This window comes from Perognathus longimembris, chromosome 15 (genome assembly GCF_023159225.1).
Source record: "Perognathus longimembris pacificus isolate PPM17 chromosome 15, ASM2315922v1, whole genome shotgun sequence".
Lineage (NCBI taxonomy): Eukaryota > Metazoa > Chordata > Mammalia > Rodentia > Heteromyidae > Perognathus > Perognathus longimembris.
Genome location: NC_063175.1, coordinates 22,693,665 through 22,713,405, shown reverse-complemented (window position 1 = coordinate 22,713,405; position 19,741 = coordinate 22,693,665). Strand labels below are relative to the sequence as shown.

At 38.7% G+C, this 19,741-nt stretch overlaps 1 protein-coding gene across 1 annotated transcript in view; it reads right to left on the bottom strand.

The window, feature by feature from the left end:
• Positions 1 to 4,177: 4,177 nt before the first annotated feature.
• Positions 4,178 to 19,741, bottom strand: part of Taf4b (TATA-box binding protein associated factor 4b) — an 87,444-nt gene continuing 71,880 nt past the window's right edge. Inside the window, exon 15 of the mRNA XM_048363520.1 lies at positions 4,178 to 6,341. Within this exon, the coding sequence (XP_048219477.1) occupies positions 6,177 to 6,341 (165 nt within the window). The 3' untranslated portion in view covers positions 4,178 to 6,176. The remainder of the gene's footprint in view (positions 6,342 to 19,741) is intronic.

Sequence of the window (19,741 nt, the reverse complement as noted above, 5' to 3'; positions counted from 1 at the left end):
TGAAGGGGGGCTTGTTGCTTGTTACTTGGGGCTCAGTGGTCCAACCCCACATGGGATGGTATGTCTTTATCCTACTCTCCCCAGCCAACCCTAGCCACAAGGAAAGGGAAAGACGGGGGTGAGGGAAGAACTCCAGAAAAAGACTCAGCAAGGTCTCTATTAACATCCCTCAGAGGGAGCCCACTCCAGTTCTTGCTGGAGCAAGAACAGGTCATTTAAAGACCCAAAGGTAGGTGTGTGTGTGTGTGTGTGTGTGTGTGTGTGTGTGTGTGTGTGTGTGCTCTCTAGTACTGAGACTTGGACTGGGCCAGGCTTGGTTCTGATCTGCATACTTCAGACATATGTTTGATAAGTAGCAATCAAGGAACATGACTCTAATCCCAGCTACTCAGGAGATGGAGACAGAAAGGGTGAAAGTCCAAGGCCAGCCAAAGGAAAAAGTTGGAATACACCATCTCAACAAATAAGCTGAGTATCATGGTCCACACCTATAAAAGAGGTGTAGATGGGAAGAGAATCATGGACTGTGGGTAGCCCTGGGTAAAAATAGAAGATCCTAATCAAAATACAACTAAAGTAAAGGGAGTTGGGGCATGGATCAAGTTGTACAGTGCCTGTATAGTAAGTAGAAGACCCTGAGATCAAACTTCTAAGCAACAACAACAAAAAAATCCAGTGAACACAAGAAACCGGTAGAGCAAGAGCAGAATTACAGCACACAGTGAGAGGAAGTAGAAGAGTGGTTTGAAATGTTTCCAACATACAAATGAAATACCTACGGCCTTGGAAGTGGAACCAAAGCTAAGCACTGAGAAAAACAGGTCAATACTTCATCTGGAGGCCCAAGCAAATACTCAGATGTTAGGCTCTCAGGCAGCCCCCAGGGCCACTCTCAAAGCCACAGGGTGTGCCATTTAAGGAACCTGGTGAGGATTTGGACCTATCATTTCTCTGCATTCATTTCTTTTATGCCACTGACTACACATAGTGTTCTTTTCTAGTGACTTGTGGTGTAATAGAGGCCAGCAAGACCTGTAGGAAGTAGAGCCTAGTGGGAGGAAGAAAGGTCGCTGGGACATGCCTTTGAAGAGGATACTAAGACCCCCAACTCCTTCTTGTTTCTCTTCACTTCTTGGCTGCCATGAGATAAGCAGCTTTCCCCACCATGCTTGCCCCCCATGATGCACTGCCTTGCCACAAGCCCAAAAGCATCAGGCCAAATAACAATGGACTGCAATCCAAAATACTGTGAGCCAATTAAGCCTTTGCACTTTCTAAGCTTATTACCTTGGGTATTTTGTTACAGTAATAGCTGGCTATCACATATAGATCTTTTCATCACCTGTTCAGTGAGGTTTCTATACTAGAACCTCTAAAACTCCTTCATTACTATTCAAGTGTATTTTTCCACCATGTCAAAAGCCCAACAAGATGGATAATCCATAGTTGAATATTCAGGAAAAAGAACATTGCAAAACATAAAACACATTTTCAATAGGCAAGGATCCATTTGTGAATCTAATGGGAAATTCATCAAACTCGCAAGTCTGTAATGGCACAATTCTTCAGAATCATAATACTGAGTTAATGAATTCCCAGATAGCATTCTCATATAGAGACCTAAATACTTTAGTTAATATTACTATGCGTACTACCACTATAATTATTTTCTTTTCATTATGTCTGACTTAGATGAAAACCTTATATCTGGCCTAGACATTCTAATGTGAGTCAACTATACAAAAGATTTAGGCCAGAGGTGGTACCCTCCTGTTAATCCTAGCACTCAGGAGACTAAGGTAGGTGGATCTCAATTTGGAGACCAGCCTAGGCTACATAGTAAGATCCAGACAGGCTACATAGTGAGACCCTGTCCCAAAGCGGGGGAAACATATATATATATATATATATATATATATATATATATACATATACATATACACATATATGTATATATGTAAAATATATATACATATGGCAGATGAGGAGTTGCTTAGAAATAAAGATTGTTAATAATCTCTCTTTGCAAAAGCAAACCTAATATACAGAGAAGAATGGATTTACAAACAGTTTGTGAGGAGGAGCTTTGTATTTCAGCACTCCTCAAAAGGTATGTGTCCATCACCTGGGGCCATGCACATCCTCAATGAACAGCTCCAGGCTCTGCATATGTGCCAAGTTCCCAGGTGGCACCCAAGCCACTGGTTCATGGATCCACTTCAACTAACCTATCTGAGGGGCTAACTCCGCCTCCAAAACACTGCTGCAGTGCTTCCTTACCTGTGGTCTGCCTGGCCGACTCCTGTGTTACTGCTCCTTGGCCAGGTTGTGTGTGATCAATGTCATCCTTCTCCTCATTCTCCCCATCTCTCCAAATGCCAGCCATCCTCTCAATTCTTCTAGTTTCACAGGATAGGCCCTGAATATTAGGCCTGCATTTCCCCTTAGTTCAACCTTAAAAGATAGTTTAAATGCAGAAATATTGTTGCTGGAGACATCCCACAGATGTGATATCTGATTTAGATCATCCTGTCAGCCAGGCTGACCAATTCTGCTAATTCCAGAATTGGCTGTGGCTGCTATAAAATGCCACAGACCTGATGTCTTAAGTAACAGAAATTAGCATCTGTTCCAGAGGCTAGAAATCCAAAGCCAAGATGTCAGTAATGTTGGGGTCTTCTGAGGCCTCTTTCCTTAGCTTGTAGATGGCAATCTGTGACAAGACTCCTTGGGGTCTTCATACTGTTTTTCTTCAGTCTGTCTGTGTTCTAATATTTTCTTACAAGGTCACTAGTCATAAAGGATTAGAGCCCATCTCGATGACATCATTTTATTTTATTTTTATTAATTAAATTTTGTTGATGAGGTGTTGTGCAAAAGGGGTACAGTTACATAATAAGACACTGAGTACTTTTCTTGTGATATCTTACACCCTCATTTTTCTTTCCCTTCCCTAGATCAGGTAGGCATATATACAATACCCAGTGTACCAAAATCATATACAGTAACCATGTAGCATATGCCAGAGGAAATTCACCTAGAACTTTAAATGTAACATCAACAATAGAATCCTCCTGTGTCCTTCTCTTGGGAGTTGTTTTTGCTTATACCCCATCTTATATGATCATATGTACATAGCTGTTGAGCTATTGTGATCCACTGATAGGTCTATTCTAGACCTTTTTATGTTTAGTAGTTGTTTGGTTTTAGAGACATAATATAAGGTCGCTGACCCAAACCTGTGGAAATACCATTTGAAAAGCAGTTTTTTGTTTCGCAGACCTGGTCTCTACTGCCCCTGCCCCACCCTAACAGTCATATATCAAGGAAACTATGCCCCTTTGGTGCTCTGTGTTCTAGGCTTGCCTCACTCAACATTATTTGTTCAAGTTCTGACCATTTCCCTGCGAATATCAATATTTTATCATTTCTAATCGCTACGTAGTATTCCATTGTGTATAGGTACCACATTTTTTTGGGTCCACTGATCTGTAGTGGGGCATCTGGGTTGTTTCCATATTTGGCTATTGTGAATTGTGCAGTGATAAACATGGAAGTACAAATGTCTTTTTGATATCCTGAGACCTGTTGTTCAGGATAGATGCCTAGAAGTGGTATGGCTGGGTCACAGGGTATGTCTATGCTGAGCTTTTTGAGGAACTTCCATACTGTTCTCCAAAGTGGTTGTACTAATTGGCACTCCCACCAACAGTGGAGAAGGGTTCCTCTTTCCTGCATCCCCTCCAGCATTTGTTGTTGGCTGAGTTCAGAGTATAGGCCATTCTAAGTGGAGTGAGGTGGTATCTCAGGGTTGTTTTTATTTACATTTCCTTTACTGCCAGGGATGTTGAACATTTCCTCATATGTTTCTTTGCCATTTTGATCTCTTCTCCTGTGAAGTCTCTCTTTAGCTCCTTTGCCCATTTAATAATTGGTTTACTGGGTTTGGAGGGGCTTAGTTTTTTGAGTTCTCTGTAGATGACAGATATTAAGCCTTTGTCTGTTGTTGTGCTGGTGAAGATCCTTTCCCATTTGGTTGGCTGTCTTTCTAGTTTGGTGGCTATGTCTTTAGCTGTGCAGAAACTTTTTATTTTGTAGTAGTCCCATTTGTCGAGTCTCTCCCCTATCTGTTGTGCCCCTGGGACTCTATTCAGGAATGGTAACTGTAAACCCTCTGTATATCACTTTTATAATTTAGAAAAAAAGAACATCTGTAGATCACACATACCCCAAGGCTTCCATTTTGTAAAGTAGGCTTATTTGTTCTTCTCTGTGTAAGACATACTTTACCACACAAAGTTTAAAGTGCATATTACAAATTAAAATGTGAAAAACAGTACCTTAGAGAACCTTCATGGGCCAAGAAAAGCCTTTGTAATGAATAAATTTAGATTTCTTTGCAAATCCAATACCAGCTGCTTCAAACAAAATGATACGGAAACTTGGATTTGAAACTTGGATTTGGAACTCACATGCTGACACTGCAAAATAAACAACAATCTGGGCACAGCAAATCCACTGCCCAACAGATAGATGGAGATTTTCAGGTGAGACTTTCATTGACCACCAATGAAAACCGGTTTGCAAAGTCAGTTACTAAAGCACAGTTGTTCTTATAATAAAATAATTATTTTAATGAAGTTTTTGAAGTAATTTTAAACATCTTTGATTGATAACATATACACAAATGTGGGAATATGCTGTATTTTACAAAAAATAAAGCTAAGGGCTTAAATATATAAAAATGACTTTGGATAGATCTCTTCTTAAAGTACTCTTTTAACATACACATAATTTATAGCATCTTACATAATAACTTGTGGAAACAAAAACTGTGGCCAATTTAAATCTTACTGTTGCATAGGATATGGCCCTAACAGTCCCAATAGGAAGAACAGGATGAAGAATATGACACACTTGAAGTTGTTTTTTCCTCCTTTATCTCTTTTCTAAGAAACACAGCATTTCTCTTTCACTCAAGCTTCTTAGAGGATTTACACATTCTTTCTGTATGTGATCCTAATGATTACTATTATTTTTACCAGCTACAATCTGCACATGTGAAATTTTAAAGAAAAAAGAAAGAATAGGCTTGCTTTGAATATCAGCTTCTTCCTTGAAGGGGTACATTATAACATGCTTCTCATATTGAGCCAATATCTAATGAAAGATGCTGATAGTACCTTTTAAAAGTACTGAATCCAAAAGGAAGACCTAGGTTTAAAATTTTACAGGAAAATGAACTACAAAGATGAACCTTCTTGGAATTTAAAACAGTATGAAACAACAACAACAAACCTTCCTTTTGCAATCTTGTCATTAGAAAATTTTCCTTTCTGGTTAGGTTGTGATTTCTGTCAAAACCTATGAGAGTTGTTTTGGAGTTCCATGTGCACCCCTTAACCCCCTTAGACATAAGCAGGACATTTCCTGTTTTATGATTCCATCATCATTTTCCCCTCATCAATTTGAATGCCATGCCTCATCATTCCTTCTAGTACTTTCTTCCTTTTTAATTTTCAATGAGGTATTTAAGCAGGTTTCCCTGACAGGAATGTCCCTCACTTGGGTGTCAGAAATAGTGCATGGTGATGTGAGCCAGAGAACTAGCACCCTCAGGCATACACAGTCTCCTCTGGTCTCATTTTAACAATGCTGGAGCTCAGCCCAACAAGTTACCACAGGATCTATTCTGTGGCCTGTCACCTTCAACTACAGAAGGTGATTGCCATTTAGTTAGCAAAATAACTTCTGATTCTAGACCAAAAAGCTTACTAATTTGAGACAAATTCAATATAGGATGAAATATAGTTATCTTGGTAAATAAGAACTTTTCCTTTACCCGTGCATCTTGTCAATGCAGACGGAATTAGGGAAAGACAATTCACTGTTACAGTTTGGCACAGGAAACAGACAGTAACCAACACAGTCCTATCCTGCTACAATTAAGCACAAGTGCTACTGTGTAAAGTATACTTCATGACTGATTTTCAGAAAATGAATCTAGACTGTAAGAACCCCAGGAGCTGTATAGGCTAAAACCTGATAAAAGTGTCTAACTGTAAACAATAGTCTTCCATGTTACTATTTCCAGAAATGAGATTTCAGGCCAGTAGGACACTGTTTTTGTGTCTTCTTTGGCAGTAAACAGCAAGGCTCTGGATGGAGTAGAGTGGTCACTTCAGAAGGGCAAGGTATAGGGCTTGAGAATACTTCATCTCTCTTTCTTGTTCCATACAGAATATCAAGTCCCTGAGGCAGATTCTTGTGATTCTTGGACGAAGCAACAGTTTGTTAGCTGTCAGGCTGGATGTCCCAGAAGTAAGGCCATCTTTTAAGCCCTAAAAAGAAAAGGAGAGAGTTTAAAATAAGGGCTCTTTCATTAAGGGGAAGTCTATCAATTCTAGCACAGAGGAGCTCACTGTCCTCTGAATGGCAGACTCAACTCTGTGCCCCAGCTGCACAGGCTACTCACCTAGTTCATGACCTCACTCATTCTTTATCTCTCACCTGGACCTGGAAACAACCTCTGAACTCATCTCCCACTTTCAGGCTCTTCTTCACTCTACTTTCTAGGCGAGACTATTCCACTTTAACAACCTTACGTAAAACTTTTCCAAGTGATAGAGATGCATTTATTATTTGGATCATGGTGATGATTTCATAGGTGTGTGTATGCATAGAAATTCTACCAGGCTGTACACTTTAAATATGTGCAATCATTGGTAGGGAAACAGGAAAGATTAAATAATAAAAGCCTTGTATGGCTCAGATCTCACCATGCTATGTATGGTACCCATATCTTCAAGTGGTTTCCCACTGTCCAGAGTCATCACTGACATACTTCTGACAGCTTATGTTAAGCACTTTTCACACATTATCTCTTTTCTTTGATACAAAATTGCAGCAAGGTATTTTAGTGTTATTAATTATCAAGTGAGGAACATTAAGAGAGCTGAAGCAATCTTTTCAAGGTCACAAAGCAACACAGCAGAAACTCAAATTCCCACTTGATCTGGAGAGTGTTGTTACTCACTGTGATACATTATTACTCATCCTCGCCACCCATTCCTCCTTTAACTTCAGCTGCACTATTACTCTGCAAAGAGGCCAAGACCGGTGACAACAGACCTTTCCAAGGAAATCCACCCATCATTTCACCTGAACTACCTTACACTGGAAGAGAGGAATTTGTATATGCCTTAACACCACATACCAGCAAGACTTTTCAACATCAGTAACTATCATTTCTTTTCTTTCTTTCTTTTTTTTTTTTTTTTTTTTGCCAGTCCTGGGGCTTGGACTCAGGGCCTGAGCACTGTCCCTGGCTTCTTTTTGCTCAAGGCTAGCACTCTGCCACTTGAGCCACAGCGCCACTTCTGGCTGTTTTCTGTATATGTGGTGCTGGGGAATTGAACCCAGGGCTTCATGTATACAAGGCAAGCACTGTTGCCACTAGGCCATATCCCCAGTCCAGTGACTATCATTTCTGTTTCCTCTAGGACTTAGCAAAACACAAAGAACAATGCAGATTATCAATAATATTTTCTGAAATAGATTTACTGGTTCAAAAGAGAAAAACCAATGTATTAAGCTTTCTACAGACGAATATCTATATACTACTATCAAATAAAATTAGCAATGAAAAATACTTCTCAAAGAGTAATTTTATAAAAGAGAAATCCTTTATTCCTTCATTCCTTTTTAACTTTCATTTCAAAAACCATCAGTAAGATTGCCAACTGTCCTTCACCCATTCAAAAGTTTTACACAAGAAAAGATATTTAACTAAAATGAAGAGTACATGTGGTTTTATTACTATCCTGTCATAGCCATCAAATTTTAATTACTCTCTGCAATTTTTAAAATTTAATTTTATTATAAAGGTAATGGGCAGAGGGGTTACAGTTACATAAGTAAGGTAATGAGTACATTTCATATTGAACAGTGTTACCCGCTCCCTCATTTTCTCCCACTTACCCTCTCCTCCAGTTTCCCTCCCACCAAGCTGTAAAGTTCATTTCCAATATAGTGTTTTGTAAGTATCGCTGTTGCACTGGTTCACCCTTTGTCCTTTGTCCATTTTGTTATTCCTCTTCCCTTCCCCAAATCAGATAAAAAAAAAAAAATATATATATATATATATATATATATATATATATATGACACAGGGAACCAAAATAAAAAACAAAGACAACAGGTATAAACCGAAGGGGAAATAAATGAAAGAAAAAAGAAGTAACTTCACACAGTACATTAAAAAACAAAAAACTCCCTCTGGTTTCTGTATCTTTGAGTTTACTTCAATTAGCATCATTTTATATGCTCATATGCTCATAGCTATTGAGCTACTGTGATCCTCTGCGAGGACTATCCTAGACATGTACTAATTTTTACAAATGAGGGAAACCATAGAGCCTATGTTTCTTTGGATCTGGCTTACTTCACTTACTATTTTGTCCAAGTCTTTCCATTTTCTTATGAATAATACAATATTATTCTTTTTGATGGAAGCATATAATTCCATAATGTATATATACCACATTTTCTTGATCCATTCATCTTGCCCCAGAGGGGCATTTGGGGTGGTTCCATATCTTAGCTATAAGAAATAATGTTGCAATGAACATAGTTATGCTGGTAGTTTTAATGTGGCCTTGTTTGTGATGATTTGAGTAAACTCTCAGGAGTGGTACTGCTGGATCACAGGGAAGCTCTATGTGTAGTCTTTTGAGGAACCTCCACACTGCTTTCCAGAGTTGCTGAACCAGTTTACATTCCCACCAACATTGCAGTGTTCCCTTTTGGCCACATCTCTGCCCAGTATCTGTTATTGTTTTCTTGATAATGGCCATTCTAAACTGGGGTGAGGTGGAATCTCAATGTAGTTTTATTTGTTTGGTTTTGCCTGTCCTGGGGCTTGAACTCAGGGCCTGAGCACTATCCCTTCTCTATGGCTTCTCTTTGTTCAAGGCTAGCACTCTATCACTCGAGCCATAGGACCAATTCCAGCTTTTCTGGATATGTGGTGCTGAGGAATGGAATCCAGGGCTTCATACATGCTAGGCAAGCACTCTACCAAGGGCCACATTCCCAGCCCCTCAATTAGTTCTGATTTGCATTTCTTTTATGTTCAGAGATACTGAACATTTCTTTGTGTGTCTATTGGCTATTCTTATTTCCTCTCCAGAGAAGTCTTTTTTGTTGTTGTTGTTGGTTGTGAGGCTTGAACTCTGGGCCTAGGCTCTGTCCCTGAGCTCTTTAGTTCATGGCTAGGCTCTACTTGAGCTACAGAGCCATTTCCCAGAAAAGTCTTTTTTTATTCTTTACCCCACTTATTAATGGGGTGGTTGTTTTGTTGAGGATTTGTTATTGGGGGGTTAATATTTTTGAGTTCTATGTACGTATGTATGTATAATTTTCTTTTTAGCCAGTCCTGGGGCTTCAACTCAGGGCCTGAGCACTGTCCTTGGCTTCTTTGCTCGAGTCTAGCACTCTACCTCTTGAGCCACAGAACCACTTCCGGCTTTTTCTGTTTATGTGGTGCTGAGAAATCAAATCCAGGGCTTTATGCATGCTAGGCAAGCATTCTACAGCTAAGTCATATTCCCAGCCTTCTAGGTATATTTTTGATACGAAGCCCTTTCTGTTGTATAGCTAGTGAAGATCTTCTCCAAATCTGTGGGCTTTCTATTTCTTGCTATGTCCTTTCCCATGCAGAAGCTCTCCAGTTTATTGCAATTCCATTTATCCAACTGTTCTTTGATATGTTGTGTTTCTGCATCTTTATAGTAAGTTTTGATCTGTGCCTAGGAGCCCTAGTGTATCCCCTATCCTTTCTTGTAATATTTTTAGGGCATCTGTTCTTACCTTGAGGTCTTTGATCCATTTGGAGTTGATTCTGATACAGAATCATATATGAGGATCTAACTTCAGTTTTCTACATTTGTCTAATTCTGCCAGTACAATTTGTTGAAGAGGCTATTTTTTCTTCATTCTGATAATTTTGGCTCCCATATCAAAAATGAAGTGGCCATAGATGTCTGTGGGATCATATATGGGCCTTCAATTCTATTCCATTGGTCCTCAGGCCTGTTCATATGCTAATACCAGGCTGTTTTTATAACTACAGCTTTATAATAGAATTTGAAGTTTGGAATTGATATTCTTCCAGCACTGTTATTCCTGCTAAGGGCTATTTTTGCTACTTGGGGGTCTTCTATTGTTCCATATGAGTTTTTGGATTGCCTCTTCTGTTTCATTAGAGAATGTTAGGATATTGATGGGTATTGCATTGAATTTATAGATAGGTTTTAGCAGTATTGCCATTTTCACGATGTTAATCCTCCCAATCCAGTAGCATGGGTTTTCCACTTTCTTAGATCTATTTTAATTTTCTTTTTCAAGTTTTTAAAGTTTTCATCATAGAGGTCTTTCACCTCTTTGGTTAATTCCTAGGCTTTCTTTTTTCTCTTAAGGCTATTACAAAAGGAGTTGCTTTCTGCTTTCAGCCTTACTCTTTTCATCATTGGCATACAGAAAAGCTACCAATTTTTATACCTTGCTACTTTGTCAAAGTTTTGGATCAGCTCAAGTAACTGGGGAGAGGAGACTATAGGGTTCTTTATATACAGGATCATGCTATCTTCTGTTTTGTTTGTTTGTTGGTGCTTCACTAGAAATAAAAGTCTCACAGACTTTCCTGCTTGGGCTGGCTTCAAACCATGATCCTCAGATCTTAGCCTCCTATTCATGAGTAGCTAGGATTACAGGCGTGAGCCACCAGTGCCCAGCAGTGTTGGCCTTTATTATTTACTTTTTCTGTTGTTGGTTATAGGACTCAGGGGTTGGGTGCTGTTCCTGAGCCTCTTACTGCTCAAGGCCAGCACTCTACCACTTAAGCCACAGCCAGTTCTGGTTTTCTGGTGGTTAATTGGAGATGAGAGTCTCAGGGGGACTTTTCTGCCCAGGCTGGCTGTGAACCATGATCCTCACCTCAGATCTCAGCCTCCTGAGTAGCTAAGGATTACAGATGTGAGCCACTGGCACATGGTGTTGGCTATTTTTGAGATAGATTTTTGCTTCATTCTTGGGCTGAGAACCTCTTGTGCTTCCTTTTCCTTTGTATTGCTGATGATATCAGTGTACACAGCCATTGGCTGAAATGGAGTCTCATAAACTTTTATATCCGGGGCTGGGAATATGGCCTAGTGGCAAGAGTGCTTGCCTCGTATACATGAAGCCCTGGGTTCAATTCCTCAGCACCACATATATAGAAAAGGCCAGAGGTAGCACTGTGGCTCAAGTGGTAGAGTGCTAGCCTTGAGCAAAAAGAAGCTAGGGACAGTGCTCAAGGCCCTGAGTTCAAGCCCCAGGACTGGCAAAAAAAAAAAAAAAAACAACTTTTAGATCCAAGTTCATCTCTAACCAACATTCTTCAATCTCTATCTCTCAAGCATCAAGAATTACAAGCTTGAGGCTGAGAATATGGTCTAGTGGCAAGAGTGCTTGCCTCGTATAAATGAAACCCTGGGTTCAATTCCCCAGCACCACATATATACAAGAAGGCCAGAAGTGGCACTGTGGCTCAAGTGACAGAGTACTAGCCTTGAGCAAAAAGAAGCCAGGGACAGTGTTCAGGCTCTGAGTACAAGGCCCAGGACTGGCCAAAAAAGAAAAAGAAAAAAAATTACAAGCTTGATCCTGCCTTTTTATTTTTCTTCCTCTTTTTGTGGGACTGGGGTTTCAACTCTGATGCTCTATCTCTTGAGCAATACCTTCAATCCTGCTTAATTATTTTTGTATTTTTATTTTATTTTTTATTGTTATTATAAACGTGATGTACAGAGGGGTTACATAAGTAAGGTAAAGAGTATATTTCTTTGTGGACAATGTCACCTCAATTCTGCTTTTTTGATAGTTATTTTAGAGGTGAAGTCTCATGGACTTTGCCTAGGCTGGCTTTCAATCATAATTTCCAGATTACAGGTTTCTGTCACTGGTTCCTGGTAATGCTTCTTTCTTGGTCTACTCACTTCTACATGGCTATGTTCATGCTGTAAAACTCAGAGATCTTAGGATTTGTGGGTTTTGTTGTTTTTTTTTTGTAGCATCAATGTTATAATTGAAAACAAAAATTAAACTGCTACCAAAAACTCTCATCTTCATAGTAAATTAAAAAGATCAAAAGGGAGAAAAGGAAAGAAAATCAAGAAAAACTTAAATATAAAGAAAAATAATAATACTTAATCACCTGATTAAAGAACAAAGGGGTCACAGTTCATGTTTATCATGTGACAAGCCTGAAGATTCAGGGGACAGAGCCATATTGCAGCTATCAGCACAGGGTTGAAAAGGAGGTCATTCCAACAGGATGCAGCAGAATGCCTGAGGCAATGTTATAAATGAAACAAACCCTAAGGGACACTCCACAAACCAGAAGAAATGTCTTTCATAATTCACAACTTCACAAAAGGTGACAGCATTCTCTTCCCCTAAATAGTGACTAAGAAAGCCAATCTTCCTTGAACATGGATACAAAATATATCTTTATTCCATAGCTTATGATTTGGGAAAGTTACAATTCTGACTTACTAAGTTTCACAATGAGCAAGTGAGACTTAGGTGCCTCCCGATTATCCACTGTAAAGAGAGCACCCATAGCTGAGAGTAGAAACCCCAAACCTACCCACTCACTGCTGGCTTTACATTTCCTCCACTCTACTGCCTACCTTCTCCAAAGCTGACTAGGTTCGATTTGTGGTTATACTGTAGTCTCAATGCCACAGGGTGCTAATGTAGTTCATGGCTGAGTTGTATGAACTCAGGCATTCCCACTCAATCTTCTTTCTACATAAGGCTATACTTTAATTTGGTTTCTTCATCTGGATGAAAGGAAAGCAAAATGTAGATGACAGAAATGTTCCATTTATCATACACACAGTTAAGATACCCTGGGAACCTAACCAAACCTAAGTGCCTCTAACTGCAGATTAAGTTAGCTTCTGTTAATGTAGGAAATGGGATCATGAAATAGAACTTTGTATCTTAATTACAAATAAATACTTCAGAAAAATTCTTTTTGCTTTTATAGTAAACAGTTGAATAGTATTAATTGCCCATTTCAGAGAAACGAGTTGGATATTTCAAAGTAAAACATTTTAAAAAAGCTTTTCTAGCTCTTTCCCCATACTTCCTTAAGTTAGATTACTGCCAAGCAAAGTTAGAGGCAGAAGAAACAACTTTATAATCCAATGGCTTCCTGAATCCTTCTTAGGTTTTCTGATCTCAAATGGGCCTCTAGTTTCATGCGAGTCTTCCATGCTAACTCAATTCCACATTATCCTGTTACTGGGTATCAGTGATGGGTAAGGAATTGTGCTAGGATGCAAAGTAGTTAAATACTAGTTGTTAACGCCATAAACGACTTCAGACAGATTACTTCCCTGTGACACAGATTCTTATTCTAACTAGGGATAGCAACAGCAAAAACTGATTAAGATTTGTTTAAAAATTAAATGACAACAGTATACATGTCATAAATGTTAGTCTTCATTATCCTAAGTTCATCAGAAGTTGGGAGGTTCATAACTAGAGTGTAATTCTAGTTCTCCAGTTTCTCTACCATCCTCTACTTAAAATCTGTTAAATTATCCTTTTCATGTTGTACTCTTTTAAGCTCCTACTAAGTCACTGGCTAGCCAGCTTAAGAGAAATAATATATGCTGTTAAAGTTCTCATCCCACTCAGTAAACTGGACCTTAGTGGAGTTTAGAAGAATGCCTAGAGCTAAAAGTAAACTAATAGGCACTTCAGACATGTGGCAGGTAGATAAAGATGTGTACAGTCACACGCATTTTTTCTTATACCTTTCTAACCAAACTGAGGCAGAGGCTGCTTTTGTTTACAAGACAAGCCATCTTATCTGGGACCTCTAAAGCCAACCACTTTTATTCTATTGCCTGAATATTAAGACTAATAAAAAACAAATGTGTCCCTAAGTCTTAACAGTTAATCAAGCACAGATAACCAGTATTTTCCAGAAATACTGTAAGAAATTGTGTGAGAGGCAATGATACATGTTTTTCAAACTCTCTTCAGTTTATACTTAACTCCCAGTGCCACCCCAACATAAGGATTAGACACGAAACAGGGAGGAGCAGAATAAAGACATAGCTCCAAAACAAAAACTGCAAGGACAAATTCAAGTGTCTAGATACTGGAGCTTTCTAGGCCTTACAAGGAACACAAAGCAGAAACTACTGAGCTGTGAGATTGACTGCCATCTGCTGGTCCATAAGCAGAACTTTCAAAGCAACAGATTTCCCTTTTCTGTTGCCTTCATTGTATTACTCCCCTTTGAGTTATTTCAGAATGTAGGTATCCCTGCCCCCAAATCTCTGTAGCTTAGACTATATCCATTACTACGCTGGCTTTACTGATCATCAGAGTCATCATATCTACCTTGTCATTACTTGCCTCTACCACAAAGGATCCTGCTATTCCCAACAAACTCAGAAAACAGCAGAGCTCACCTATAGAGCTTCTCAAGGATGCTGAGGCTTTCTCATCCCTATGAAAAAAGGTGTGTCCTCTGGACCTACTCAGAAGACAGATGTGGTCATCTTACACATAGTCTCTGTAAACAAGTATTTATAGTATATAAATAAATAAAGCTCTAGTATCTACCTCAATTTCTCTTGGTCCAGGCCCCATTTAGGTTAGGCAACCAATCAAAATAAAACTGTTGAAGCCACTTCTAGCCCTCTAACCTAATAACCTTTGTCAGTAATGTTTGCTTAGTGAATCTAAATCAGTATATTCAGCCTAACCCAACTTTATGTTCTTTTGTACTCTGAACCTAAATCCTTAGGAACCATTCATTCCCACACTTTTTCTCTGGCAATTGCAGGCAAGATCATGTAATTCATTTAGTATATATCACATTGCTTCGTGGGCCACACTTTAGTACCTCACCCTACACTGGTGGAACCTGAATCTGGTTATAGAAGCAGAAGAAATAATAGGTAAAAGGTAAGTCCTGAAGAAGAAGATCAGTCATCCCTTACTAGACCACTAGCACTGCCTTAAAGGAAGCCATTATAGACTCAATAGGAGAATAACTTTCCACAAAGAGGACTGAGCTGAAGAGCCAGCTACTGACCCATGTCAATACACGGAGATACAATAGGGTCCTGTGATCCCACCTTGACCCTCCCAGCAAAAGAGGAATAGATGTGCAGTTTCACTTCCATTTTTCAAAATCAAAATGCCACAAAAGCCTATAGTAACCAGAGACTATAGAAGAAAAGGGATTCTGCAAAACTCAGTTCCAACTTAGCCAATCTGACATGACACAAATTCAACATACCATTTTTTAATTCATTCACATTTAAAAGACACCTATTACTATTTGAGCCTAGCAGATTTGTTTCTCCCAGAAAGAATGTCTTTAATATGAATCACTTTAAACTCAAATACTATTACATACTCTAAGTGTCAATTTTCTCTATTCTTGTGAATGTATGTTGTTTTCAGCATAACATAATTGGTTCTTTAAGATTATCCAAGAGAGATTTTTTTTTTTTTTTTTTTTTTTTTTGGCCAGTCCTGGGGGCTTGGACTCAGGGCCTGAGCACTGTCCCTGGCTTCTTCCCGCTCAAGGCTAGCACTCTGCCACTTGAGCCACAGCGCCGCTTCTGGTCGTTTTCTGTATATGTGGTGCTGGGGAATCGAACCTAGGGCCTCGTGTATCCGAGGCAGGTACTCTTGCCACTAGGCTATATCCCCAGCCCCCAAGAGAGATTTTGAGAAAAGTTAAGCCCATAACGTGCATTGCACGTTATTTCACAGGAAGTTATACTAAAGGTAGTTGACAGAAAAGAATAAACCTTTAAATCACTGTGGCTACAACATGCCTGTAATATTAGCAGTTGAGAGATTGAGGCAGTATAGAGCTCCAAGCCAGCTAGGGCTATTATACAGTAAAATCTATTCTCAAAAAAAACCAAAACAAACAAATCAATTTTAAATCATTGGAAAATTTAAAGGACCTAATAACTAAACTAAGATATTTTATTTATGAACTAATGCTCATACATTTATGCTAATGTGAACAAAATAATATAGAAATATATCTTAAAATACATTCTTTATGTAAAGTAATACAGTGCTCATATCTACTAAATGTATGTATCTATTGACAGCACTGGGTGACAATAGGTGTCTCTTTAAATGTCTCACAGGTCGGCTATAATAGGTAACAATGAACACTTCAAAAAATGCTCTCCACCACCCCCACAGCTTGGTGGAAGAGGATGGAAATAAATAAAGAATGGCTACTATGACCCTTAAGGAAATAAGGATTAAATCTGAGCCTTTTGTGTCAAGAGCCATTTAGTTAAATTACTTACGCACTTTTCCAGACTAAAAAGTCACCTGGAAAAGCAAGCAGAAAGAGACAATCTTCACTGAAAAATTGTTTGCCCCCTAACAGATTTTAAGCCTTTGGGTTTTCCAAAATCATTTCAGACTTACTATTTTACTTTTAATCTATCCATACATCAAAATGATAAAAATAGTAAACATGGTAAAGACAATAATCCCTACATATGATCATTCAAATAGTGTTAAGAATTCAACCTGGTTCACTATTTCAAAGTATATACATTTCTATTATGAAAAACAATCCCTAAGTGATTTTAACATTTAAAGAAACATGACAAGATTCAAGAATTAACCTCAAAGGGTATTTTAGAGGTTCAACATTTTGTTGCCATGTTTCCATTTAGAAACAGACCTTTGAAGAGGGTACACAGGATTGACAAAGAAGCAATAAACAAAAAGTTGTGCTAAATATTTTTAAATGAATTGTCATATCTATTGCTAGCAAGGAAACAGGAATTCAATGGTAGAAACGGACACAACGTTTTTTGGAAAGCCTATGAAAATAGTTATTAAATTACAGGATGTATTCCACTTTTGACCTGAAGGTTCAATGTTTATAAATCAATCCTCAAAAGAAGTGAAGCTCATGAAGATATTGTATGTTTATTCCTAATTACAAATAGGTCAAAACATTCTAAGTGCCTACCCATGGATCAGTAAACTGTGGCACAAAAGTATGAGGCAGGAGAAAATGTCTCTAATGGTGAGTTATAAGTTTTAGGTTGAGTGGGTTAAAGGATATCCAGATAACAGGTGGAACATGTTTTAGAATTATAGAACACCTGTAAAATCGTTCTCAGAGTAGATTAACCCAAAGCAGCCAACTGAATAAACATTCACAATCAACAAGTAGACAAGGGTTATCCAATTCATTGGATGGCTAGATAAAAACAGAAGAGCAAAGTTACACTGTCTTCTGAAGTAGAGCCATCCATGTTCTCCCATCCTGGACTTCAAAGCTGCAGGTTGTTTCTACAGAACTTAAACTACCAGTCTACCTCCAACCTCAATCAGCCCTTACCCGATTCTCAGGTCTCTTTATCTTGGAATGTGAACTACACCATTGGCTCCCCTCGTCTTCAAGCCTAGTAACTCAGACTGAATTATACCACCAATTTCCTGGGTCTTCAGGTTGTGGGACTCTTCAACCTTCATAATCATATCAATCAATTTCCATTAAAATTTCTCATTGTTTATCTCTATACATTGTACTGGTTGTTTCTCTTGAGAAATCCAGGTAAAACAATGACCAAAATACAATGCTCAACTGGCAGCATAGTATTTTTAGAATAATCTTGCTGCAGTGGTTATGAGCACAGACAAAACATCAAGTCTTTGGTGTTGCATCTCTGGTTCCTCTACTTAATAACTGTGAAAAATTAGAGAATCCATTTTATACCTCCAATTTTCATTTAAAAAACAACAACGGTATGATCGTACACAGAGTTGTGAGACCAAAAAAAAGGCAATATATTCTAAGTTCTTTGTAATAGTAACAACCCTTACCAAGCTAACGGTATTATTATGATGTATGCATTTGAACTTAAAAAAAAAAAAAAAACTCTTTTGCCGGTGCTGGGGCTTGAACTCAGGACCTAGTTGCTGTCCGTAAGCTTCTTTTGCTCAAGACTAGTAGACTAGTGCCCTACCACCTGAGCTCCACGTTTGGGCTTTTTTTGTTTTGTTTTTTGGTAATTTCTTGGAGATAAGAGTATCTTGGAGGCTGGGCAATGGTAGCTCACACCTGTAATCCTAGCTACTCAGGAGGTTGAGCTCTAAGGATCACAGTCCAAAGACAGCCCAAGCAGGAAAGTCTGAGATACTCTTATTTCCAATTAACCAACAGAAAACAGGAAGTGGCATGCAGAAACTCAAAACGGTAGGGTAGGGTATTACCCTATTACCCTTGAATAAAAAAGCTCAGGCCAGGCCCTGAGTTCCACCACCACACACACACACACACACACACACACACACACACACACACACACACACAAAAAGACACAAAAAAGAGTGTCACAGACTTTCCTGCCTCAGGTTTCAGCAGTTAGGTTTTCAGGGATGAGCCACTGGCACCTGGCTGTGTGTGTGTGTGTGTGTGAGCGCGCGCGCACACTCACGTGCGCGCGCGCATGTGCATGCATACACACATATAGACTGAATTAGGTTGAACTATATGAAATAACAGTTTTATACCTATAAAAATAGTAAATTCATGTTTTAACCTAATGGGAACTTTAAAAAGGGATACCAAGGAACCTTTCCAGAAAGGATACTGAAAAACTCAAGAGCTATTTTTAATACTTTCCTACCCTACATATGGCATTTTAAACATGACCACAGAGCATCTCCCCCACAAAAAGCTATATTCTACCATATTTGTATCTCTTCCTTTCCACCAATGTCACTATCATTTGTTGACCAAGTGATCGACATTCCCTAAGAATCCTCTAGGGAGGTTCTTCCATTCCAAAGAACCTTAAAGACTAATTGAGCCTAGGCTGGCACTAGAAAGAATCTCAAAGATTATATACCGAGATAAATTCATGCTGGTTTAAACAGTCACAAAATTATCCCTGAAGTCTAATCTAAACATTACATTCCAAAGAGTTCTGGTCTTAATTAAGTCTGTATTAACTGTCCTTTTATAAGTTGGGTGGAAATAGAGAAGAAATAAAAACAATACTTTCTGGCAATAACAAAGAAATGTGTGGGTCACTCTGTGTTAACTGAGAAAACCACCACAGATCTAGCACTTTGGAACCCCAATCCTACTACTAGCTAAAGAGACCATGGCAAGGCAATAATGAGGAAAATCAGTTCACCCATAATTCCCTCACACCACCTTATCTGAAGATGAAAAATTGTACTCCAATGCATTCGGCCTTCTAACTTTTCCTCTTACATACCAAATCTTTAACACTCTACCACTTGAACCACAACACTACTTTCAGTATTTTTGGTAGTTAATTGGAGATAAAACTCTCATTGACTTTCTTGTCTAGGCTGGCATTGAATCATGATCCTCAGATCTCAGCCTCCTGAGTAGCTCTGATTACAGGTTTGAGCCACTGGTGGCCAGCCTTTACTAAACTATTTTAATCATGTTTTAAAATACATTATTATTTTGAACCTTGGTGACATTATGCTAAATATGCCAATTAAATATACCAGTCATGGAGGACAAATTCTATAATACTCTTCTTACAAAGAACTCATGGAAGAGAAAAATGGGTAATCGTTTAATGGGTAAAGAGTTTGTTTTACATGACCTGGTGGCTCATGCTCATATCCT